Below are 27999 nucleotides of genomic sequence, written 5' to 3' on the forward strand. Positions count from 1 at the left end.
CCTATGACAGCATTCGTTCTTTAACATAGGCCGGAGAAAACCCACACAGGAACGGTTAAAAAAAAATCAATAATGCATATCATCCTCATAAATTAACTACAATTACTTTAAAAAATGTGACTTCCTTCTTTTAAGTTTGACAATCGGATACATTCTGACCCTTATATTCTGTTTTTATATGCTTGTTATTGTAAAAGTAATGTTTATATGAATGAAAACCTTTATTGCAATTGCGACTATATTTCCCTTATATATTTTTTTCTCAATTACAGATTTATGCTCGACGGCTAAAACTTCATATTGATAGTGTAGATTTAGAGAGGAATGTAGCCTTTAAATTGAATTTTGTGTCATTTCTAGCTGTTCGGTCCAGATGAATAGCGCACGTGGCATTCACTGACATACTCATTCTAAATCGTCTTTACTTTTCCAAACGGCACTTGTAATATTTCTAAGAATGAATGGATCACTTCACTGAATTTCCATAGTGGAACTATCCTCGCAAAAACCCATTTTTATAGATTAGATGACGTCTGCCTGGAACAAGTGCAAATGTTTATCTCAGAGAGCACATATGTCAGATGTCGTGCTTTTTTTAATTCTTTTTTTTTCACCTCTCAAGCGGCTCAGCCCTGAGCGTGGTGCTACTTTTCTGAATGGAAGCCAGACACATTGAATGCTCCCACATGCTGCGTAGGGGAGGGAATAGGATGGGGGATGCAGCTCCTCTTTCCAGCGTCGTCTCCAAGGGGACTACCAAGCCCACCAATCACGTCGCTGAGCGCCAGCAAGCGGGCAATTCAATTGCTTAAAGGCACAGCAACTGCTTTCAAGCGTTCACGTCAAAGCAAATCAGTTCCAACACTGAAGTTAGGCAGTTTTCCTCCATTATTTTTTGTTTTATTCCATGTGACTTTCTTTACATGTGCAGTTGAGCCCATCAATTTCGTAGTGTATCTGCTTCAACCAAAACAGCTGTGTACATATATTCACAAATTGCAAGGACAAACTATGGTGATAGGTTGTTATTTATTCAAAAAGGATGACAGGTTCACACTCGGAATGTGAAATAACTACTGGCCAGAACTTTCAACAAGAAAAAAACGTCTGGCATATAATCAAGTCAGATTCCAAAACCTTTTTTTCCCCAAACAGACTTCATATGTGAGACTCACATAAAAAATAAACTGCTTTTTAAGTGCAAGAAATAAAATATACATGTTTATGGTTTATGATAAAAAAGAAGGCAGTCTTCAGTTTTAAAATAGTTTCATTTAATGAAACAGGAGTGTGGAATGTACTTTTTTGCTTGTTTTGACCACCACTGTATGACACCGTACCTTTTCTTTTTTTTGCAGTAATAATCACGTTTTTTTTTTCAGAAGTAATAATCACGTCAACTGTTTTTTCCCCCATAATATTTCCAATAACATTCAAAAAATCCGTTTGTATGTATCACACCACAGGCCATATGAACTTGTTTTGCATCAGTTCCAGCTGATTTGTTTTTATTCTTTGTCTGCCCGGAAAAGGCTTTAGCATCATAACATGAGACGATGTTGACAGTGCACAAGTCTGTTCAAATTTTCCCATCACTTGCTACAATTGTTGATGGTCTGTTTCTTAAAGAGTATTATATTGCACAAAAAATGAGAGGGGCGAAAAACAGTATGTGCCATAAAAATACCAAAAAATCCAGTTTCACACCTGCGATCGGGACCCATCCACATATCACGAGTATGATATACATAAACTCCTAACTTTACTATAATACAGTACATATACAATCTTGAAACTAGTTCCAGCTCTGAGGTATGTGTATCCCCATGACGCCATTGTATTGTCTACAAATACTCAACAAATCTGCTCTACAACTGTACAAAAAACCTAGTTGAAAAATCACAAGGCATTTTTGATGCAAGTATTAATTTAACTTAATCCTTAAAACCAGGACTCCCTTGCATGCGTGAAATAAAAAACAAAAACAAAAAAAATAAAGAATAAAGGGAAGAAGTGCCTGAAACTCACTGAAAGCACAGTAAGAACATTCCCTTTCGACTGTACAAAAATATGCCTGAAAATATCTTAATTTTTCTTTTAAAAAGATGAGGTCTGTCATGTATCAAAATGTTTCCTCCACGTGTGTACGCTGCTGAGGTTTGTCAAATTTATCCAAAACAAGGAGGAGGTAAACAAAATTGGTTACAAAAAACAAAATCACTTGATTTAGAAATTACAGAAACCTTTTTTTTCTCTGTCTTGTAAAGTAACAACATCCTGATCAGTTCACAGATTTGCTTCGATTCAGTCCACAAGTTTTGTCTCCCTGCAGTTTGTCTAAAAAGAGGATAAGATGCATAGAAGTTCATGTTCTCCCCCCTTATTTGGTAGGGAAAATCCATAAAACCCTGTCATGCTGCCAGATAACAATAAAAAAATGTCTGCAGACTTGTGTTTGTTATTAGTTTTTTTGTTTTGTTTCGTGTTTTTTTTTTATACATTTTTTGCTACCAGCTTCATAAGCATCTCAAACCTCACCTTGCCTCCTGGTCCTGAAAACACAGGACAACAAGCCAAGCCCCTCCGGGAACAGGACGGAGGCAGGGATTTTTAGGGACAACTTGATCGGACGACACAAACATCTCACTTCATCTCTCCCCTCGGTATTATTACGTTTTCAATTCAGTATGTGAAGACCAGGTCGGAGAAGTTGGCCTCCAGCCAGTCCCCTGCAATCATCTCACTGAGCTCAGGCGTGCAATAATCGGGGAACTCAAAGTGAGAGCCCAGGCTGCCCTCGCTGAAAGAGTCCAGGTCTTTATCCACGAGGGACAACGACAGGTTCCCTGAATTGGGGTTGCCCAACTCCGAGGCAGAGGCGCTGGGGGCGAAATTCAAACTAAAGTCAAAGAGCAAATCGTCCGCGTCCTCGCCGGAAGAGGAACTGCTGGATGAGGAAGAGGATGAGGACGTGGAAACCGACCTGGAGGATGCTGGTGAGACGGAAGCAGCGTGCAGTGTGCTCTGCTTGGAAATGTTCTTGATGTTGTAAAAGAGTCTGTTGGTGGAGTTGGAGGACCCACGGAGCTCCTCGTACATGCTCGCCCCCTCCGACTCGGCTGAGGAGCTCAACGTGGGGCTGGCCGGCACTTTGGCGACGTTGTACGGCCTCAGGCGCTCCTCCTTAATCCCCCCGACCCGGTGGTGGCGGTGCATGTGGTGATGGTGCATAAGGTAGTCCTCCTCGTAGTCATCGTCGTCCTCCTCCTCCTCGTCGCTGGGCTCGCTCTTGATCACTTTGGTCGCCTTGAAGGCCGGGAACACGCCGACGCAATCGTCGGCGTAGACGTGCGAGGACTTGGGGCCACTCTTGCTCTTGATCTTGCTGCACTTTTTGCTGGGGGTCTTGGTTATTTTGCCACACTTCTCCGGCGACGGCGTCGACGCCGATGTCGACTTGGAGCTGTCGAGCTTTGGTTTCTTCTTGGGTCGGTACTTGTAGTCGGGGTAGTCGGCCATGTGTTTTAGCCGGAGCCGCTCAGCTTCCCGGATGAAGGGGATCTTTTCACTGTCCTTCAGCATCTTCCACCGCTTGCCGAGCCGCTTGGAGATCTCGGCGTTGTGCATGTCCGGCGACTGCTCCATGATCTTTCTCCGCTCGATTTTCGACCACACCATGAACGCGTTCATGGGTCTTTTAATGTGTCCGGTGGCCGTCTTGCACCAGTCCGGGTTGATAGCCACCGGGCTGCACGCCATAAATTCACTCTCCTCCGAGTCCGTCGCCTCCCGTGACATGCTCCCGTCCGTCTCACTGGTGTCGGTGTGTTGCACCATGGTGCAACGCCAACGTCTCTCAACACTTTTGTCACACCGGGCAGCGTTATTCTCTTTCCTTTCTCTCTTGTATTCCCCTTTTTTTCCTCTGGTGTCCGTTGCACCGATCTTTTTTTTCTTTTCGTGGGGTCCAAACACGCGTGTCTCAAGCTCTGCACTCTTTTTGCAGACTTCCAAACTGCCTTCTTAACTAGTTATCGGCTTTTTCGTGTCGCCTGCGTCACGGTGCGTGATCCAATCACGTCGTCTGCACTCCGCCCAGCAGACTCAATCCAAGACTCCTCTTAACCCTTTAGTCATCGCCCCCCAGTCGGAGTGTAGGGGGAGGAAAAGAGGGGAGGAGAAGAGGGGAATCGGGGCTACTCCGCACTGTCTGGGCCAACATTTTTGCCACAGACGAGCGTGATAAACCAAGCAACCCAGATGAGCCAGGCAGCAGGAGTGCGCGTAAAAGGTCCATATAAAATATGCATATCTTCTCGTTTTAGTCATTTTTGGAGGATGTATAAATATAAGGCGGGTGTACGGATGTGTGCAGCAAAAGGGAAGTGATTATATTTCCTTCCTTCTCAGGATGGATACTGAAGGTGGCGCTTGGACACTGTTGCAGACGTCTGGATGTCTTGCATGCATGTTGCCCATCTACGTGCCTGTTTAGTGTTAGGAGGAAAAATAACAGCGTTCCAAGTAATATTAGGGTTCAGATGATTTTTCTTCATGTGCATATAAACAAGTGTTATTTTATAGCTAGTCTATTCCGGTGGTCGTTTATTTTTCGGTGGTTTGTGTGTGTGCGTTTGTGCACACGCGCGTTGTGTCTTCGGGGAAGAAAAGTAGGTCAGTAGTACAGTATTTTCCAAGTCTTTTTTTCCATGCCCTTTTTATTTGTTTGTTTTAATTAAAGAACGAAATAGGTTGACTGCATACTAGGGAATGTAGGTTTATGGTTTCATAGATTCAGGGTGGCCCATCGTTGGCGGGATTGACTCCAGCACCCCCTGCGTGCCTTTTTGGGAGAAGCTGTTCAGGAAAATAATCATTGAAAAAATGGGATACAGGGGAATTGTTTCATTAAAAAAGTCAACGCTTCCATGTTTATGTTTATGTTTTCTTTTATCCTTGGTAATAATGTGAACAAATATAGATTTGAGAAAAAAAAGTACAAAACACAACACTGCAGGGCAATTTCCAATACAAGTCTATTCATGGCATGGTTTTCACTCTCCCACAAGTAATACGTACTTAGATGCTCCTCAATATCAATAATAGATCTCCAGAAAGAAAAAAAATATATCTCATTATTGAGTTTGAGTGAAAAAAGAATATGCCAACAAGAAGTAGAAAATGGAAATGAAGAATGGAGTGCCTTATGTTATTCAGAATTACCACGGCAAGGTTTTGACTCTCCCACAAATAACACTTATATACTCTTTAATATCAATAACGGAGCTCCAGGAGAAAAAAAAAACTGCCACAATATTGAGTTTGTGTGAAAAAATAATTTGCCCAACAGAAGTGGAAAGTGGAAATGAAGAATAGTGTTTTCTAACCCTCTAACCACTGGACTATCGGGCAACTCCTATTTGAGTATCACAATGCGTTAGACAAGAACCTATGTGCCTCAACATTAAAATTAATTGTAGAAATTATATTTATATATTGAACGGTTTAGCAAGGGTGTCAGACTCGGGTTGGTTCGCGGGCCGCATTAACGTCAACTCGATTTCATGTGGGCCGGACCATTTTAGATATTATAGTTAGATTTTTTTTATAAATGGATTGAAAGAACTGGATAAGAAGCGCTGAATATTCAGTTATTTATAGATCTAAAACAATGTTTATTTTAGCTTTTACAAGCTGTTTTTAGATTTTACAAAATGATTTTTAAACTAAAAAGTGAAAAAAATGATTAAAAAATTACAATTATTGGTTTAAAAGGGGAAAAATCAGGAAATTTAATATACATCTATATTCTTCATTTTAATTTGATCCTAAAACAGAAAGTCGGCACTCATGATTTACTTTCCCGGGCCACACAAAATGATGCGGCGGGCCAGATTTGGCCCCTGCTCCGCCACTTTGACACGTGGTTTAGGGGTTCACTCGTCTGATTTTGGTGCGAGCAAGCGCGGGTTTGATTCCCACTCGGTGGCTGTGTGATTGTGAATGTGAATGTTTGTCTGTCTCTCTATGTGCCCTATGGCTGACTGGCGACCAGTCTAGGGTGTAGTCCACCCTTCACCTGAAGTCAGCTGGGAAGGCTCCAGCAACCCTTGTGAGGATTAGCGGTACACATGATGTGTTTTTTTAAACATACTGTGTTTATGACACAGTGCAGTGCTAAGTTAAGCATAAAAGATGATTTACAATTGCATCTGAACATACATAACTCAGCCATTACTAGTAAAAAACAGATAAACTCACACGAAACCTTGTTTTTAATGGATTTTTCTTTTTGCCTTTCCCATACAACCAGGTGTACGTATGTGTAGATGGGGGGTTCCCAGTTGACATTTGCTGTGTCAAGAGTGAGCACCATCTACTTGGCAACTCAATACCCCTTCCCCCATTCCCTCTCTCACAGCCCTGTGTGGTAGCCAGCAGTGCTATTTGAGGCCAGGCCAATAAGGCGCCCCTCTCTTTTCTCTGTGCTTCGTCCCCTAGAGGGCAATCACTTACCCTTTTGAAACCCTCCCCCACTACAACCTTCCACCTTATTTCCCCCAGCTGGGGTTTAGGTGTGTCTCTACCAAGGCAGGAGATGATAGTGAGGGGGTGTGGCATAGAGAAGGAAGGGGGCTGCAACATGGGGGAATGATGCCAGGAAGGTGTTCGCTAAGGTTCCTATCTAGCAGAGGATGAAATGATTCATACACTTTTTATTTCATTAAAGGTTTATTCTTGAAGGTTTGTATACCCAGCTAAGAAATCCAGCAAGCGCTGGTTACTGTACAAACAATACCACCACCAAAACACAACAAATTCAGGAAGGTTCTGCTGGATTTGTTTCTCAGTAGAAATCCAATGAGGTTCAGCTAGAATTTTTGTGAGCTTTTGTTTCAGAAACCAGTATATGCTTCATTTCTTAGCAGGGTGTAAATCTCATATGGTTACAAATCTATTCCACTCTTTAAGGGTCCAATTCTCACTTATACTAAAAAGCTTATTAAATATGCCTAAAGATAAAGATCAGGCAAAATGAGTACAGGCCCATTTGTGATCTATGACTATTGCTTCCCAGCCTTATCTCTTTATGATGCTTCCAGGCTGGACACATGAATCACCAGGCTGCTTAATGATGAACATGAGGGTGGCTGTCCTGCTCATTAGCATGGCTCATTATTGGCTGTGAATGAGGTGTGGTGTCAGCCCATTCAGCCCTGTGGGTCATCTTAAGGAGGGGCTAGTCACCATGCCTGCCTCATGTGACTCCCCCAGGCCCATCCCCTTTGCTTCACTCACCTGGCTGCCCCAGTGATGAGGCTGAAACAAGAGTTGTTGGAATATTTTAAACATTTTCATATTTACTCCACAAGTTGTAATTATTCATTCACTATGAACCGCTTATCCTCATACGGGTAGCTGGGGGTGCTGGAGCCTATCCCAGTTAATTATAGGCACCAGGCGGGCGACACCCTAAATTGGTGACCAGCCAATCGCTGGTTAAAATGAGACATACAACAAATCATACTCATACCTGGGGGCAATTTGGAATACAATTAGCCTGCCACACATGGTTTTGGAATGTGGGAGGAAACCGGGAAAAACCCACGCAGGCTCGGGAAGAACATGCAAACTCCACACAGGTGGAGCGACCTGGATTTCAAACCAGGACCCCAGGACTGTGAGGCTGACAGGCTAACAACTCCGCCACCAGGCCGTCTTGTACTTAGTGCTTAATTAATAAATTACTAACATTGGAATTTTATCATCGTTATAGAAATGGTTATCTCAAGTCTGCAGTATTGTTTATCTTGATCCCAAGTGGATAGATGCATTGGCAACTAGTGTGTATTATAATATCCATATGTAAGATTTCATAATTGCAAACAACACACAATTACCTAGTTTGCGCAGCTGTTAATAATACAGTGGTGCCTCTCCTTCCGAAATTGATTGCCCAAGAATGTAGTTTGAAATCATAAGTAGAGACATGTTTTATATGTTATAGCCCCCAATCGTGTTTTTCATTTGATTGCTTTTTATTTGTGTCCTTCACATGTTTTTCATGGGCATGTTTATAGTGGGTTTAAAAAAGTAAGAAGAAACTGTAAGAAGTTCACACACTACATGTTAACATTCAGATTTACATACAAATGCTGATTATGTAATCCTGATCAAAACTGAACTCTGGTAAATCAACTAGAAAAAAACATCTTAATAGTACTGTACTATAGTGCTGTGAATTTGAACATTGAGTATCATTTGACAAAACATAGGGTATGTATAGCTCATTTGTCTCTCAATCGATATCCATCTATTTTCAACACCTTCTAACATGGTGAGGGTCAGAGGGTGCTGGAGCCTATCAGAGATGACAGAGTCAAAAGGTGGACTTCACTCCTAACTGGCTGCCAGTTTCCAACCATTCACACTTAAAGTCACACCGCCACTAAGAAGGAATTGATTCTGTAATGCCTGCACTGAAGTCAGGCGAATGTATACCAGTACACAGTCAATGACCTTTCTCACAATCAATATGATGCAAAATGTTCAATATTACCTGTTTCTGTAGCAGTTTCTGCCTTGAACTTACTTTCTTATTGATGCACAATTCTCTGGCTCTTCACATGCCAATCAAAGTAATCTATTAAATGAGAGTTTGTCGTGTATATTATCTACATAATACCAGGCGGTCACTTATATGGCTAAGTTGATGTGTATAAATTAATATGACTTACAATCATTTTTTCCTGCTGACCTGTTCCTGTGCAACTCTTGAGGCCTGTGTATGCCAACCTAAAAGCCCTTTTGTAATGATTCTCATATATTTGTTTCCTTATTGGCAGACAGTTTGATTTATTGTGTTGTGCAGGATTTCTGCCGAAGCACAAAGACTTGTTCAGGTTTCTTTTATCACCACTTGCCTTACTCCAAAGAAGCAACAATACAACTCTGCCTATGGAATAAGACTGCTGAAAAGAATGGCCAGTTTAGTGAAACTTGTTTTAATTTTCACTCTAGAGATAAATGATGAGAAGTTAAAAGAGCGTCACACATGTCAGAAATTCTATTGTGAGAGCATCAGTGATTTCTGATGCATCCCATTCCCAGAGCTCGCCCTCAAATCTAATGTTTAAATGCTTATTTACTGCCACATGTCAAGGGAGACGACAATTTATTCTACAGCGATGGAGTGTTGAATTAAGTGATGGTTTACATCGAGGACCATTGAAAGACAGGTTTAGGGAAGAGCAATAGCAAAACAATTCTTTTAGTGTTGCTTATCTAAAAGTCACCTGAAAGCAGCTGGTGGACTCACAAAGGGCCAGTGAAGCATTAGATCAATACTAACCCTGGCTGGAGGCTATCTGATGCTCAAAATGCATGGATCCATCCTCTCTGCATCACCCTTAGACAGGTGTGGACTTCTGGAACGTGCTATCTGATGGCCTCACAATGGAAGCGAGGGGTTGAAGTGAGACGGGGTGTTTTGGTAGCATGTTTTGGTAGCATATAAAAATGCAATTTAACTTCATTTGACAGACACATTCTTGAGTATCCCGTGTGCTCGGGTTATAATGTTTATTGCCCCGTTTGGTGGACACACTTCTGATTTTCCATGTGTTTGAATTTGTCCAACACATTACAAAAGTTCAATAACATCACAGAAAACAGAGCTTTGCCATATACTGCTTTCGTGTGGGGAACCCAATCTTGTCTTATAATACTGTTTATGTCTTCAGGGTGGCACTAAAATAAGATACTGCATGCCATGTGTACTGTAGAAATTACTCACTCTCTTTTTGATAAGACAGTGAAGAGCAGTTGGGAATTTGTTGCTTCACCACTTTAGTGTTTGCAACCTTGGGGCCATTTTTAATGGCGCCCCTCCTTACAACCACCACCACTGAGTCCTCAGCCTTACTGCTTTGCATCAGTGATTGAATGCAAATGGATGTCCCAGGTGTCAGGTTCTTTGTTGACCTCCTTGACGTGGTCTCTTTGTCTCAAAGGCCTGATGCTTAACAGCTACTTGAGAGTGAAGTATCTTGTCATGAATGTAAACAGCCGATGTTTAAGCACTATGTTTGTATTTGTCTTACAGACGGCCAAATACAATCAGATGCATTGCCTTTTTTGCATTAAGGCTGTTTGCAATTCAGCCCAGGCATTGAAAGTGCCACTTAGGCACAAACGTGTTATTTCTTCATGTAAGTCTCTTTCAGACATGTGAAGTCCGGTAATGTACCAGAATTTATGCATCATTACTGCTAAAACAACTTGTGCGCTCTTTCTTTACTACTGTTTATGTATTTTAGTTCATTCTAAAAGTGCTTCTCCAAACCCAGTGTCCTGATTAAGTGTAAATGACACAGCAGTGGAACAGCCATGTCAAGAAAAGGGGAAAACTACTCTCTCCTCCAGCTCAAGCGGAATGTTCTTCGCTACTGCATGCAGCTCGAACCCCATGGCCTCGTACCGTGAGAGATTTCCTGAAAAATTATATGTAGGTGGTGCGGTGACGAGTGATAGCGCCTCGGCCTCACATTTCTGGGCTCGAGGGTTTCATCCCAGGTGGGTCCCTACTGTGTGGAGTTTGAATGTTCTCCCCGGGCTGACTTGCTTTGTCTCAGGGAACTCTGGTTTCCTCTTGAATCCCAAAGATATGCAGGGTAGGCTGGTTGAACACGCTAAATTGCTCCTAGGTATGACAGTGAGTGTGAATGGTTGTTCTTCTCCTTGTGCCCTGCTATTGGCTGACCACCAATTCAGCCTCCAGCACTCCCTGCAAATCTTGTGATGATATACATATATATGTCCACCTGATGGTCTAGTGGTTCACTTGCCTGACTTCAGTAGCTTGATTCCCACTGGTGGGAGTATGATTGTGAATACGAATGCTTGTCTGTTTCTGTGTGCCCTACGGCTGACTGGCGACCAGTCTGTAGTGAAGTCCGACTTTCCCCCGAAGTCAGCTGGGATAGGCTCCAGCAACCCCTCAACCCTTACGAGGGGACAAGTGGTTGATGTGAGAAAACACGTGTTGTATTTTCTGTATTTCTCTGCTCCTTATACGCACAACGCTACGACAGTGTGGCAATCAGAATGAGATGACATCATGTTGCAGTGTACACTCAGGACCATGTTCCCCGGAAATCATTCAAGCATCTTTCCTGAGCAGTGCCCATTTAAATCCTTTAGTTATGTAGCTGCAGTGTTGGTGTCATGGAAACATTGTTTACTATAAGTCCAGCACTCCTGAGGTTATAATGTACATTGTGTCTTGCATTGACAAACTTGTAGAGGAACTGCCCTCCAGGCGTTTTGCAGCCTTCGTAATGAGAGTATGTTTAGTCTGGAGACTGTGTGCGACTAATGCTGATGGATCATATGGCTGCAGGTCCAGTCTTGAGCTCATTCACACACTGGAAGACACAATTGGGATGTGATGGGTGAGGGGAAGTTCCATTTGCAGGTCTATAAAATATGTGTCAGTCTACAAGATCATTTACATGTTAATGAAAGATCACTCATTCTAAAGGGACGACTTGAAAATCAGTTTGCAAGTCCAACAAAACTCTGGGCAAAAGATGAAACAATAACCATAAAATTCATTCATTCATTTTCAACACCATTTATCCTGTCAGGCTCGTGGTGTGCTGAAGCCTATCCGAGCAGACATTGAGTGGTTGGGGCCTATCCCAGCTAACTACGGGCACCTGGCAGGCGACAACCATTCAGGCTCACACTCATAAGTAGCTAGGGGCAGTTTATAGTGTCCAACCAGCCTACCCTGAATATTTTTGGGATGTGGGAGGTAACTGGAGCATGTGGAGAAAACTCACGCAGAAGACCAACCTTGACCCCAAAACTGTGAGACCGATGCAACAGCCACTTGTATACCGAGCCGCCTAACCTGAATGGTTATTTTTGCAATTTAAAAACTGAAACAATATTCTTTTGCCAATGGCTGGCTAGGTATTAATATTGGAGTAAAAAAAAACAACACTCTCAAATGAAAGAAAATAGTTGAGCTTAAAGAACCAAATACAAACTCTAGTAACTTCGGTCAATTCCTAGTACTGTTTTTCAGTGGTAGTATTTTTTAGATAAGTCAATGTTTAGAAGAATTGAGCTCTCCTCTTATTCAATTGAATGTACTTGTCAATTTGAATACAAAGATACAAATGTTTTGAAACCAATGTGTTTACCATTTTTGCAAATGAGCTCTCTCTCTCTCTCTCTCTCTCTCTCTCTCAAAAAAGGGGGTGGCGGGGACTTGGCCAGTTTCCCACTGAGGCCATGTGCGTTTGCTTTCCTGCTGGCCAGCCCAGACTTGCCCCCTTCCCAAGATAAGATAGTGTTGACTGCAGGCCAGTTTGTGTAGTGACTGGTGGTGAGGAGTGGTGGGGGCCTTGGCTGTGCTTAGTCACCCTCAGCCACATCCTGTTCTCTGAAGTTTTACTGGTTTATGATCTTTGCACCATCCTAAGAATAGTGACAGTTCAAAGCAGCATGACAAATTGAGAATCCATGCCCCGTGGACCTCTTCACAATGCACCGCCAGAATAAACCCAAATCCACTTCAGGCACTGCGTTTTAGGTTAAAGTGATCTATTAGCTTGGTCAAATGTTTGCAAAATGACAGCGATGAGGGTTCTTTTCATAATCATGCAAACTGGATTGCACTCGCTGAAAACAGCAAAAGCCTGACAAGATCAACAACGATATATATTGCTGATTATTTGCTTTTTTTTTTGATAAAAGATAATCATAAAAAAAGTTTTTTTCATCAGCTCAACTGCTACTTGAAAACATCTATGCTGTACTGGCATGAAGGTATTCTGAATTTAAACGTACAAAACAAACAAACAAAAAAGTAAGTTTTTTTTAAAGAGCATTTAAGCTTGGGTCAATCACATAAGACCTCTCCCATCCATTAATTATCATGTAGAGCGTACATAATATACTTTATAGTCTACTATCCATTTCTGAAGAGATGTTCAAAAAACACGAGTAACAGTAAAATGTAGTCACATGGTCTATTGCAGATATAATACTTTTAAAGACCCTTGCACATTGATTTTACGCTGACGTGTCCGTCTTGAACTTTACCCAAGATTGAATTTTGGGTACCTTAGATAAATATTTTGAAAGAATTCATAGATACACTCTGTGATATATACGACTGTATTTTACTCTGTTCTTTGCAAAATAAAAATGTATGTATGAATAAAGAAATTGACGTTTGAAAATTGAGGTTTTAAATTTTCTAGACAATGGTCAGTCATTATGATATAAAATGGATGGGGAAAGAAGATTTGTTTTCATGTTCTAATAGAGTTAAAAAAAATAAAATAAAATAAATAAAAACTGCTGCATCAATCAAGCTTTAACCTTGGAAACAAAAACAAGAAGGTACAGACTCATGAAGCGACAAACACCTGAAGCAAATCGGAGCATTCAGTCATGTTTGAACAGTGACCAGATAAGATAGCTCAAAGTTATCAGTGCAAGATGAATTCCCAGAGGAGTCCCCTGGAGGAGTTTCATCAATGTAGTGGGAAGGAGAAAATCAATTCCTCAAACCACATGGTGACAAATAACCACCTAAAATGAAGAAAAAATAAGTCTCACCCACATTTCCTACATCCTGTTGAGAAATAGCGAGCCAAGAAAGATGTAAAGAATAATCATTCCGGCAGAGCACGTAAACACAGGGCAACATTGTAAACATCATCATGATTATATGGGTCAGAATGAAAACAATGTTTTTACAGTCACAAGAAACCAGCTAGGTGGTCGCACACTATAGTAAAAACAACAGTATACCTTTTAAATTGTTACGAATTAATTTTGCAAATATATACATACATACACACGCTAGTGAGGATAAGAGTTTCAGAAAATGAAGGAGTGAATGAATGTGTGTGTGGATGTGTTACATACTGCACTTTGATTGGTTAAAAACTATTTGTAATGAAGGAATTTGTTTTGATCATGTATCTGTGCGATTGTATTTGTGTGCTCATTCACACACGAATTTAACAACTTTTGTCCGTAAAAAGTGAAGCAATATGTGATTGTAACGTCATATTGAACGGGTAAACTTTACCTAATAGGCACATTGATTGATTGGCAATGAAGCACAGCCCAGCGGCTCTTGTGTATCTCTACTATTTAGCAGATGTCCAAACCTCACCATAATATAGTATATGTGGTACTTGATATTTTGGCCACCTCTGTTTTTTTTGGAAAACAGATAATTGTCTCTACTGTTACTGTATATTTGTAGAGGTCATTGACAAAGTCACTTATATTTCAATTATGTAACATTTGGCACAGTTTGTGGTGTTAGTTTTTATTAAATAACTATATAAAACTTGAATTAGTTTCAATATGGCCATCTTTCTATGAGCCACTTCTCCAAATTGAGAATGAGTGTTTTCATCAACTTTCACTATTGAGAGTTAAAACTTAAAACCATAAATAAAAACCACCAAAAAGATAAATATAGTCATGTCAGTGTAAAGTGGATTAGTTTGTCTCTTATACCCAACATTTGCAGAGCAATACTAATCTCATTACAAGTGCCTGTCAAGCATCGACGACAATTCACTTTAACAAGGTGTACATTTTTTCTTCCCTGCACCCTTCAAACTCGTAGCGGTGTTCACAAATGAAAACACATGAGAGGCTCTCGTGAAACAGGCAAGGCCTAACAAGGGGAATAGAACAAGGCTCAGCACTTTTGATCAGCCCATGTTGTGACTCGTTCCTCCTCGGAACACATGTTGATGATACAATATTAGATTCCACATAATCCAACCATCGGGTGGAAACAACACACAATTAGCATCCTGTTAATCGGGGTGGAAGGGGAGGGCATGACAGTCTACCTAATGTGATAGTGGACTAAATTTCACCAACATAATGATTTTACTCATGCTAATTGTGTTTTGTATAAAAAGCGCCTCGCCTTTCTTTTAACAAGAATATGTGAAAAACATCCTAAGGCAGTATTTTGAACTGCTGTTAGATAACACGATGATGGCATAAATATTACATTGGATTTCTGTCTGAGGCATACTTTTAATTTTTATATTTATATATTAATTAAACTTTCTGAGGCTGAAGCCTACCAAACTGTGAAAATGGGCTTCAAACAAGACCTCTATATACCACGACCCCCCCTGAGCTCTGGCTGTCACTGCCTGTCCATTAATGATGGAATAATATGACTGTTTTCCTCAAAGCACCCGGAAGACCAGTAACTTAATCATAGCTAATCCCTACAAGACGGCAAGACACATCTTCGAATGTTGGGAGTGAGGACACAGGATGGACATGTCACCCCAATTAGTAGAAGCTTTAGCTTTAAAAGATAGTCAATATGACCCGATAATCTTTCTGTCTCTGTTTCTGCTGCCGCCTCAAGACTTTATGTACTGACAAAGTTTATATGCAAGACAGTCTCATGTACAGATAGCACTTATGAACAGAGCAACAGAAAAAAGACATGGATGAGATATTGGGTTGCATGAGAGTGTCCAACTTTACCAATCTGTGAGCACAAATGTGGTAGAGCAGGCCAAGCCATCCTGTCGGGTGGTTTTAGTTCATTTAAACTTGGTTTGTATGGACTGTTGCATTAGTCACAGCTTAGACACAATGAAAAGGCATCCCCCACCCCCTACCTACATGCTACAGTGCACTAACCTTGGTTCCCGCATTACGGAGACGCTTTTCTCCTCCTAGCCAATGGTTGGTAAGCGGAGTGTTGGGAGATGGTCAATGGGAAAGCAACTCTATCACAACAATTTTGAAATAACGGATACATTTCAGGGTTGTTTTATTTTTTAACTTGTTTCTTTTCATATATTGGAACAAACAGCTGCCCATCAAAGCTTTTCGATAACATGAATATGTCATATGTAGAGGTACGTACCACTGTATTTCGTGTGCGATCGATTGGTCGTCGGTCTTTTGGTCGCCGTCTTTTGGTCACCGGTCTTTTGGTCGCGGTCTTTTGGTCGCCCCGACCGTGACAACGGGCGACCAAAAGACCGGCGACCAATAGACCGACGACCAAAAGACCGGTTACAAAACAAGGTAAAACAACACGGTCTATGCATCAATAAAAGCCAACAATGGCCATGAGCAGTTTCACTGAGCCGACTTGTGAGTGTATAAGAGTTTGTATGTACATGCGTTGTCCCTTTAAGAAGCTACGTCAGTCAGGGTCTTAACAAGTTCTCCAACAAAAAACAATAAAAGTCCGGGAAATTTGGAGCTTTTCTTTAGCCTAATAATTACTAGGGCATTAATTATGACTAAATAGTAATTTGCAGATTGTATTTAGGGAATTTGAGCAACGATTTAAATGGTAATTATCACTTACCTTCCGGGCGACCAAAAGACCGGCGACCAATCGACCGTGTACCCTGTATTTACTACAAATATAGAAATAAACCTGACTTGACTTGAGTTAGAACTAATCAATCAGTAATCAAAAATATAGTCGAATTTTGAGTCAAACATCTGTTGAAGTTTGCCAATTAACCTCTGAAATTTAAGCAAAAAGTGGAGGTAAGCTTGATGGCTCTTTGGAAGAGAGACTAAAACACTAACCATTATCTTGGCAAAGGCACAGCCATTAAACCAGCCACAATAAATCCAGGGTCAGGGATGAAGTTGAATGACAGCTCAGGATTAATATGATTTAAGAGGTGGTGATAAAGAATGGGTCTAATGTTAAAAATCCAAATAATAATTCTAGGTAGCAGCTCATCTGCACCTACAAATTTTCATTCTATTCTCCATTCTGGAATGAAGAGGTCAGACATAAAGTAGGACAATGGCCAAGATGGTGAGATTGATGGCTAGGATGAACACACCAGCAAAATCAAACCCATTTACCGGTAATGAAAATAAGAGGCAGCTACACTGTAAATCATCTTATGGTATAATGTATTAGCGATAATGAATTCACGCTGCCACATTTAACCTTAGTTTCGCAATTTATTATATTTGAGATTAACAGGGGAAGGAACTTAAGTCAACTGCCTGTAGGGAAATACAGTGTGGGTCTCATTGTCAATCAAATATTGTGTTCCTATGTGTTTCATTAGGTTTGGAGGAATTAAATAAGCCTTTTTTTAACGGCCGATGGCTCCCCCTATTTAACGCTCCTCTTGTTCTCCCAAGATGTTTAACTTTTCATTACTCAAATTAAAGGCATCCATCTCTGTTGGCTCTTGCCACATTGCTATGACCTCTACCTGTCAAAACTTTCATGTTAGTGTCTGAGTGATGAATGATACCCTTTCTACCCAACTGTCAAAATCATCCAGTGACTGTCCAACCCTCTCTGATCCATTCTGTTCATTTCCGCAACCTACATGCCCACAGCCACGATTAAGGAATGGAGCTAAGTTGGTAATTTCAACTCAAAATTTAGAAACTATCTTTTAAATATTTACCTGGGAGTGTAGAAAGAGTTCCTAAGATTACTACCAAAATCATTTAAACTGGGCTGTTTTTCATTTTTGTGCATCTAATGTACATTTCATGTGACTGTTGGAAAACAACTAAGATAAACTGGTGCTTGTGTGCTAACTGCTAAAAGGGCGTATATATTAAGTGTGTTTAATTTGAGTGTTTTAGAGCTTTAGATTTCTTGCAACTTTATGTAAAGCTGTGAAGAAACTAGATCCATATTTTGTGAATACATTTTAAATTGTCAAGGACATCTTAAATATGTGCTAAACCGGTTAATGAGTTGATTTGCATTGTGGGTGTTACATAGTATTTTTATAGGCTTTGCCGACAAGTATGCATTGTGCTTCTGATATTTTCACTATATTTGCTTTTTTGCATCAACTTAAAACACATGCAAGCGTTCAAACACATGCCAAACATCATACATAAAACATGATATAAGTGGTCCCGTTCCTGTCTGACCTCTTGTCCTCCTGTGTTTCTTGCAGGCAGATGTAGATAAAGCTCCAGACACACTTCACTTCCTGAGAGGAGAGTTATGGCTTCGTAGGAGAAGCAAGGCCATCCCAATGGAGCCCCAAGGAGTTGGACAGCTACCTACCGTTAGGGCGCATCTTTGACATGGCCTCCCCTTCTCACTTTGAGATGCACCGTGTACCTGTCTAAAGGTCAAAAGGGGACACTGGGAGCGGACAGCAAGATGGTGTCTGTGTGTCCTGATGTTTGTGTGTTTTTGTATTTGTGTGTGTGCATGCAAGAGAGACCACCCCCCTCTTCTGAGTGCACTCCCGTACCACATGTGACAGATGCCAGGCTGTTTACGCGGGAGGTGTAGGAGTACTGGGTGGGCAGGTGGGCAGACGCATTTGTTTGCAAATGCATGTGCGAAGGGAAGTGTCTACGTGTTGTGTGCATGTATCATGCCAGAAGCTGCACATGTCAAGCGAATGCAGACGTGCTTGAAACCATTTGCATACATGGCCTTCTGTTTGCTTGCGCAAGTGCACCCTCACACAACCTAATTTGAGAGAATGTGTGATTGGAAAAGGCTGAGAGTAATATACGATGATCCTGTCATAGCAGATGGAGATGTTGCAACTGGCCCAGTCACAAAACAAAAGATGTGTTCATCAAAGGTGTTTATTCCTGTTTACAGTTTATTAAGTTTGTAGACTCCATTTTTGCGCTCAGGTGTAAAAGGGGAAGGAGGGTGTTGATGTGCAACCGCAGACCATGTAGCTGATGATACACGGTCGATTGGTCGCCGGTCTTTTGGTCGCCCGGAAGGTAAGTGATAATTACCATTTAAATCGTTGCTCAAATTCCCTAAATACAAACTGCGAATTACTATTTAGTCATACTTAATGCCCTAGTAATTATTAGGCTAAAGAGAAGCTCAAAATTTCCCGGACTTTTATTGTTGGAGAACTTGTTAAGACCCTGACTGACATAGCTTCTTAAAGGGACAATGCATGTACATACAAACTCATACACTCACACGTCGGCTCAGTGAAACTGTTCATCGCCATTGTTGGCTTTTATTGATGTGTAGACCATGTTGTTTTACCTTGTTTTGTCGCCGGTCTTTTGGTCGCCCGTTGTCGCGGTCGGGGCGACCAAAAGACCGCGACCAGAAGACCGATGACCAAAAGACGGCGACAAAAAGACCGGCGATCAATCGACTGCACACGTAGCTGATGACATGCGTGTCATGAGTGTCACACTTTTCCTAAATCAGCGAAAAGTACAGAAGGCTGCTGGTTTTGTGCATGATTGCACAAGATGCAGGCAGTAAGATACATTATGGACATCTGTGTTTTTAATTCATTAAGTCATTTAGGGTGTGTTTCAAACCCCACTGTGTAAGTAAATATATTTAACACACCATTTTTATTATCATCATCTCTTTCAAAGGTATTTCTAAAATCACCCTAATGGCAGTGGCACAGTTAGGGGTAGGTAGAGGTGGTAGGCAGAGGTCATACACATAGGAGTTACAATTTCCCTGCACAGATATCCTGGTCCAAATGAATGTGCCTGGTAAATCTGGTTGGACGTCCTTAGTACTAAGCACGTGTCAACCAGCTGCTGAGCAAATAAAATTCTCTTTTGGCCAAGATGAGGAAAAGCTGTGCAAACAAACTATCCACTGTTAAAGGGAATGTAAAGAAGCCTTCTTATACTTGAGCATGTCTAGATTTAAAGGGTGTATGGAAACAGGGCCATACGACACAACCACATGGCTTATTGCATTTAGCTAATTGTTTAATCAAAAACTGGACATTTCAATAGGAGTTGACATGAGACTAATTATAAATCGGGGATGACTTAATTTTATTGTTCCACTAGTTCTCTCTTGACGGGGGATGAATGCAGAGGGACAGCTTGGAGGTTGAGTGACAGCTCTAGTGAAGCAAGGCTCTTCATGATCCCTCTTGTCTCCAAACTCCCTTTGGTAACAACAAATAGAAATCACTTTAGTGTTTTTCTTGTTCTAAACTTTTAATCAGATGTACTTGCAATCAATATCTGACTAAGGAGACAAAAATACCCATTTGTAGCGTTCAGCCACTAACTGTAATTCAATAAAGACAGAAGAAGAATTACTATACGTTTAGCTCCTTCCCACCTGCTGAAAAATAGTATTTTTCTATCAAATTCAAAGTATACCTCTGAATGACTCCTTAGGCGAACTCTGAGAGTGAGCGTGCCACGGCTATCCACCGAGTGAATGTGCAATAAAACTTTATCCTAGTCTGGAAAAAAAGGATGTTTCCTGAGTCACAAGCCCCCAGGTATCGCTTCGCGCCCCCCTGGCATCGCTCTGTGCCACCCTAGGGGCCCCCGCTCCACTCTTTGAGAAGCACTGCTTTAATCGAAATTCAAAGTGGCTTTTCAAGTGACTTGTGTCATTTCACACTAATTACAGCTATTTAGTTGTCGTTTGATACTGCACTGTACCAAAAACATAGGTCTATTACTGTATTTGTGCAATTTTGAATGAAGTAAATTAGTAGTGGTCGAAAATAAACAAGAATGGTGTTTGAGTCATTTAACCTATCTTTAGTAAGTGGTCTTTAATTGCTGTATCCTTACTAAAACAGTGTAGTGTATATGTGTAAATATTTATAAAACAATATATTGAACAGACTAACATAAACACCAGTTCTAGTAATTCTTGTTGAAGGGTTTTCATACGACACAAGTAGACCTTTCATCGATTTAGTGGACAATAAAGCTTTCTAAAGCATGAGTTTGGCTCACGGTTGGAAGCAAGAAAGAACAGCAGTCTCCCATTATGATTTCTTCACCAGCACATGGAAGGAAGTGAACAGCAGTCTGCCGTTACAGTTTCACTCAAACGCACACAAGAAAAACAGTCAGGACTCTTTGTTGGAAACAGGAATCTAGGATGAAAGCTTGTGTTTTCTTTCATTTACAAATTAGCTTTACCTAATTGCATATGGTATGGTTTTACATCTCATGGTTTCTGCTTAAATAGGATTATGGTAAAGGTACATTGAGTTAAATTAGTTTATTTTGTCTTAATACAACAAACAAATTTCACACTGACTGTAGAAAGACAGCTTTTTCCGCATGTCGCTTTTCTGTGTGAAAGGCACCGACGGTGCGAAGGCGACTGCGCTATTTCCCGATTTCCTGAAACCTAACAGAGGCAGGAAGGCGCCTGTGTGACAGGAAATAGCGCGAAAACAGAATGGGGGGGCGTAAAGTTTTAACACCTGGCAATCCCTACTTTGACACACTGCTGTGTGGAACACTATTCCATCATAACACTAGACACTGCTTCTGACATGGAACAATACATGAATGTGGAATTCTTTGTCGCTGTGTAAAAGTGAACCAGTCATGGCAATATCCCACTTTGCTACCCTCTCTATGAATGACGCAAGTCTGTAAATTTTGCATACTTCTGTCGTTTTGATACACAAATTGTTTTATTTCCTGATGGAATTGAGGTTTTATAAATTTAATTTCAGGGCTAGAAGGTTCACTGTATACTCAGCATGACTCATGAGTCCTAGAAGGATGGCAGATTGCAGCCAATCACCTTCTGATTGGCGAGAATGATACAGTGCAGTCTGCCCTTGTCCTTGGCAGAGGCTGAAGACTACCAGATGGTGATGGAGGAGGTGGTGAGGATGGGCACCTTTGGATGTGCACCATCATCTCAGAATCTGAGCAATAATATGATGATGATGATGATGATGATGATGATGATGGAGTTCATTTGTAAGAGTGTGAAAACATTGTGTGATTTAATTTGATATTTTTATATCGTTATAGTTATAATATGCGAACACTAACCAATACAAGTTGCTCGAAAAAATAGATCACCAGTAACGATAATCTGATGTGTCAGTTTGGTCAACCTTGAATTTAGCTTTCTATAAAAGGATGAGGTTTAAATTTTGAATTACTTTTTAAGGCAGGAAAAATATTGGCTAACCGATAAATGATTTTTAGTACCATGGACAGCGATGTAAAAACATGCTGGGATTATCACACATTTCTAACAGAACACTAATTTCAGGAGTCTCAACTAAAGTGCAATTATACACTGCTGTGGTTTGAGATCTCCTGGACAGTAGCATCTATTTGTATTGTATTTGCTCAAAAATAATTTTATTTACGAGTATATCCTTGTTAATCTTTCTTTGCCAGTGATGTGTAATATAGCGTAACTGGAGTCTCAAATCTAAATAAAATACAAACAAATTGAAGTGACATGACACAAGAGTTAACACACTCCTGTATAATTTATAAACAGCCCTTAAAAATTGTGAAAAACATTAACACAGCCAAATAATAGAACAATCGAAAATAGAGAAAACACACAGTAATGGCAAAAAATTGAGAGTTATAGTAAGATGAGACAAACTTCACATCTTAAAATTGCCACTAAATTAATATGTTTTATAAGTCAAATATTTAAAAATCTAAATATATAAAGAGGGCATATTTTTCATTTCTTGTTTCCTGTTTTAGCCATGCAGAACATGATTTCACACACCACACACAAGTCGAAAGCTTTTGTCTTTATGTTCACGGATTCTGGGAATTCCCAGTCTGACTGTTTATTTTGCTGGATGGTGAACAGGATGCGAGGTTCACACCAATGGAGAAACGGGGGCACAAAAATGGTGGAGATAAATGTTGAAAGAAAAACAGTTCGGGTGGGGCACTATATTTTTTCCCTTCTTCAACAAGATGAGATTCAGCCATCACCTAGCCAAACAAACAAACCTTGTCACACATTTATTTAGTATACTACTTATATGTCTAAAATCATTTTCAAGCGTCAGTACGAGATTAGACGGGATAGAAATTCAACATCACTCCACGGAAGAGCAGTAATGGGTTCTCATTTACACTAAGGAAAAGCAAGACTCAAACTAACTAGCTCCTGTCATTAAAATAGGGAGGCGAGAGGGGATACATGAGAGGCAGAGAAGAAGGCTTGTGAGTGTGTGTGTGTGTGTGTCTGTCTGTCTGTCTGTATGAAGGGTTGATTGAGGGCAGGGCTGTCACGCCTGCTAATGTGGGAGCTAAGCCACAGAGCCCCCAGCCCCAGGCGGGCAGATGGTGGGGTGGGCAAAGTAGGGTGAGGGTCCCCTATCTCTAATTCTCAGCTGCACTTGTAAGATATGCACTATGTATGAAATGTGTTGGCAAGGATCCATGTCCTTCAACTCCCTGTGCTCACCGAGCCTCCTTCCCCAACAAAATTTAACCCCCACCCGCTTCACCCCACAGCAGCTCCACCCAAGCCAGCTGTGTCTGTGAGTTAGCTCACTGAGCTCCGACAGCAGGGATCAAAACAACATGTGAACTAGCTGTGACATCGACTACCATCAAAACATGCAAGCAGTTGCAACAAGGTTGTCCTAGCTACAGGACAAGCGAAGATTTGTGTTTTTGCCAATGTGTTTACAGCTGGATAGACACCTTTATGAATTTAAAGGTGATGTTTAATGTTTAATTCTAACCCATACCTCAAGAGTAAATCACTTGCAATGGAAAGTCAAACTTTTAAGATTTGGTAATTCATGTTGTGTGTTGAGCTTGATGAGGTTATGGTTTAATTCACAGGTTTCCACAAATTAAGTTTTTAGTAGACTGATAATTTAAGGAGAAGAACATGTTCTAGTTGGCAAAGTAAACAATAATAACAACAACCGTAACATTAATTCCTTACCGCTTATCCTCATGAGGTTCAAAGGGGTGCTGGACCCTGTCCCAGCTGACTGTGGGTGGGAGGGGAGAACACGTTAAACTGCTTGCCAGCCAATTCTAGGTTACAACAAAACAAAAAGCTATCCATACACTCACATTCATCCCTACGGAGAATTTTGAGTATTTTATCGAACTCCAAAACATACATATTTTCTGCAATTGGGGGTTGTTTTAGCCCACACAGGCACAGGCATAAACATGCAAACTCCACACAGGAAGACCAAAGCCTAGGTATGAATCCTTGATTTTAGAGCTGTGAGGCATTGTGCTAACCCATCATTCACTGTGCTGCTAATCACTAGTACAATATTTGATATAAAGGATGAGGGGAGAAAAATAAAAAGATCAGACTAAAAAAATAAATAAACAAAAAAGTGTGTTTTGTTTTCATCAATTACGAAACGTAATGTGTAAATTAAATCACATAGACACAGTATATTCCAGTTTTTAGTAGTAATAATAATCATAGCGGGGCCGGAAAAAACAAAAATGCAATAATATAAAGAGTCATTGTGGACATTGCATTTTACTTATACAGACTTCTCTTCCAGTGAGCTACTGTATTACTCGAGGGCAAGTGCAGCAGATAATCAGTTGTTAAACTGTCTTATTTTTCAGGTAACAGATGACAGCTTTGGTCCATCACTCAGGTCACATATTAGTGACACCCACCCACATGCATGCACATGGAGAGAGAGTGGCGTCACACTGTTTTGGCAGCCGATAGAGCCCTGAGTGACACATGGTGGCAGCGGAAGGTTACGTCATGTAAATAATGTGCTGCCTGGTCGGCCTTTAATGACATCACATTTAAATTTCACCTCTAGGTTTTATATGCCTCACACGTGTATGTTTTCGAGCAGCTGTTGCTGCTTTGCATCCATGGGCTTCACATTACATCCAAATTACATTTATGGCAATTCTCAATTTGATTAGAGCAATCTAACCTAATATACATTTTGCAATTCTGAATAGTCGTGAGTATTTTGCAGTTTTCGTCCACTTGACAGGCCCACGCTAAGCATATGCCATTGAAGATTGATTATTAGATTCAAGTGTATCAGACATAATTACGGTCATATAATTGAACACAGTGGTGGTTTTTGGCACCGGTCCTGATCAGCAGACATGTGCTGACCCGAGTGAGAAGAGCTGAAGAGTTCAGCAGCTGCCGATGTACTTGTGCCAACAGAATAAACCTTTAGAATATGCAGATTTTCTTTCATGGTGTTCAGATTTATATCTACACTTATTTGATATGTACATGTTTATTTGGTACTCCAAGTTGTACTTCACTTTGGCTTCTGCTGACAATTCCTGAGAAACAACTAATTAAGTCTAAATATACAACTGATTCAGCATTAACTTGACACTGCATCCAAGCTGAGAAGAAAAACTGTGGACGTTTTTGTGTTTAGCAAGGAGCTGGGCTTTCCTTAAACATTTTTTTTTAAGTCGGTTACTGGAATCTGATGGTGGTAGGGGGACGGTGCTGTGATTATGTTGCTGAACTCCCTGACCGAGACAGTTGCAGGTTATTTTCTCTTCTACACAGATAGCTTCTACAAAATGTAACAAGAGTTGTTTTGAAGATGGACTTGTCTCAACACGATGCAAGTTTTTCGCTATTGTTGCTGTCTGTCTGGTTCTCTTACTTTGAAATATTGTTGTGTTTTCTTGCATCACTCATCTTCTAACGGATGGAAGGAGAAACTGGTTTGCTTACCAGGAAAAGAACCTGGTTTATATATACTACTAGGATAGTGACTTTCTCTGGGTATGAGGCAGTACTGGGAGATCTATAATTACATGAAATTACATAAATTTGAAGAGATCTGCACAGTGAAATAGAAACATGGAGACTACCATTTATCCCAATCACTCAAAATGGAAAAATATACAAACTTCACAATAATTATTTTACCTGAAATGGGAGCCCAAATATCCTGTCCATGCGCTAGTCACGATCACTATCACTAGACGTTTAGCCAAAAATGCTGATACCTGTAGGTCTTGAGTGTCCAAACTATCCCACAAAGCGCCCCAGTGGGTACAGACTTTTGTTCCAACTGATCCAGTTAAACCCACGAGGTTTCCTCTGAAACAAGCAGTACCTGACTGCAATCAAGTGAGTACACTTTTAAGATACTAGATTGGTGAAAATGCCTCATCGGTCAGAAAGAAAACTTACACTCACTGTGGACCTTGACGAGATAAAGTGTGACACTAAACCAGGACCAGTTTGAAACTATACTTGGCTTTATTACTCTCATTTTATGTCTGTGTAGGTGAATAAAAATGAGAGAAAAATATCTAAATATATTGTGTGAAAATGTTTTATTATTTTCCAAGTACAAATAGATACATTTGTGAAGCAAATTATAGCAAACATTTGCAAGGTTAAGGTTTGCAACATGACTGCCCTTTGAATTATAATAATTTACGGCATGTAATCACAAGGCCGGCAGCTAGTACTCTAGTTTCATCATGGCTTATCCCTTACGCAGAATGCTACAGCAAAGGTGAGAGGTCACCATCCCATTTCACCACCTACCTTTCATCCGTCTCTCTGATTAGTGTGCTCTTGTGACAGATAGCAACTTTAAAATGAAACGCCTCCAGAGACACCCTCTGGGAGACGCTCTCAAACAAAATGGACACATACACACCGTCGTCACTCTACTGGTGAGAGCGCTTTCAATTACAAGAGTAGAGGCAGGTCTTTAGATGTCAGACTACTCAGGGGCTCAGAGCTGTGGCTGCTCCAGACCTCTTTAGCTTCTTCTAGACTAGAGTAAATCCATCCACTCGGCTTCCACAGCGTATCAGGTGTCCTCTGGTATGTCTCTCATGTGATTGGTGTGCGCCCTCCATACAGCCACAGATGGGACTGTCCCTGATCTGATGACATCCAATAACCATTCATTGTGGGTGTTATGTAATGCATGGGCAGTGAACAGCAACTATACATGTAAAAGGGTGCTCCCGGTTCTGTCTCCATAGAAGAGGAGATGCAATCAGTGGTGTTTTACTGCAATCATTATTATATACAGTTTGATTTTATGCATGTCATATATTGTATCCGTACATTTTGTATTGTCTCACCAAATTTTAAGAAATTATTTTTCTGTCTTATGCCAGTTAGCTCTTTTTACATTTAAGATGTGTTATGTGTTTTCACTTATTCTTGAAGCATTAGGGTTTCCATTGAACCAGGATTAAAATTCACTGCAATAGAAGAGTTCAGTAGAGAGAAGAGTATCTCAGGGTCACGGGGTGATAGAGCCCACCCCTGCTGACTTTGAGCAAACACCCTATCCTGGTCGCCAGCCGGTCGTAGGGGGCTCTGTAATGATCCATCATTTTTCCCTCTCCCTATACTACAGTTTCTTTGCCGGGCCTCTGCGTATGTGCCTGAGCACAAAGCACGGGACTGTTACAGTATGTCCTCTTGCACAGTACAGGTTTCTATTACAGTGATGTAGAAGATGGGTATCACATAGAAAGTTAAGATTCCAACCTGTTTTTGTGACAATATGTTAAGGGGGCAAGAATTTCCATGAACAGTAACCTTTCCTGAGACACCTGTTCATTTTACTCTTAACTTTGAAACTTTGGAACATGTGGCTTTACCGGGGAAGCCTCCATTTAGCCAACTGCTTGACTATACGAGATCAGGCATGCACCATAACTTTAGATATCTTACTGTGAGAATTGCAAGCGTGGCGATCCCAAACTGAATGACTTGGTTCCCCTTCAATTTCTTTTTTCTGAAAATATCAAACGAGGAAAAAGAGGATTTTTAAAACAGATATGAAGTTGAATAAATTCCAAAAGGAGCAAAAGCCGGCAGCAATGTTTCCAAAACCACATGATCTTTTATCCTAGGAGAATTTTGGCATAGTAGGATGACAGCCTCAAAAGTGACCGTAACATAGGTATGCCTAATCCTCTTTCATGTACAATCTAACACAAAGGAGGCATCTGTCCAAGGGATGGGGGAAACTGTGCTCTCATAAGAGGTTGCGTGTCTGTACCAATATTGCTGTGCTTCTTATTATTCTTTGCACATAGCTGCGAATCCAAACAAGGCCTTCCTAAGGAGTACCGCTGTGTTGTCCTGCTGGCCTGGTAGTCGGCTAAAACAGTGTGTATGCGTGTGTCTAAAAGGCCCTGCTTTCTTTCTATAGGAGGCTTTCACTCTACAAGAGCTCAGGCTCTGCAAACTTGATTCTGTGC

General features: G+C 40.8%; 1 protein-coding gene and 1 long non-coding RNA gene across 2 annotated transcripts; one reads left to right on the top strand and one right to left on the bottom strand.

The window, feature by feature from the left end:
- Positions 1-1010: 1010 nt before the first annotated feature.
- Positions 1011-4082, bottom strand: sox11a (SRY-box transcription factor 11a). The gene has a single exon (XM_077621480.1). It carries the CDS (start codon positions 3835-3837, stop codon positions 2683-2685), a length of 1155 nt encoding a protein of 384 aa, XP_077477606.1. The 5' UTR covers positions 3838-4082; the 3' UTR covers positions 1011-2682.
- A 19273-nt stretch (positions 4083-23355) lies between these two features.
- On the top strand, positions 23356-24971 carry LOC144090289 (uncharacterized). Its single transcript, XR_013305328.1, has 2 exons — positions 23356-23488; positions 24379-24971. It is a non-coding gene; the product is annotated as an uncharacterized LOC144090289 (long non-coding RNA).
- The last annotated feature ends 3028 nt before the right edge of the window (positions 24972-27999 follow it).

This window comes from Stigmatopora argus, chromosome 15 (genome assembly GCF_051989625.1).
Source record: "Stigmatopora argus isolate UIUO_Sarg chromosome 15, RoL_Sarg_1.0, whole genome shotgun sequence".
Classification (NCBI taxonomy): Eukaryota; Metazoa; Chordata; class Actinopteri; order Syngnathiformes; family Syngnathidae; genus Stigmatopora; species Stigmatopora argus.

What these genes read in the sequence shown, in the direction of transcription:
- sox11a (XM_077621480.1), bottom strand. Translation starts at nt 3,837, where the DNA reads ATGGTGCAACACACCGACACCAGTGAGACGGACGGGAGCATGTCACGG.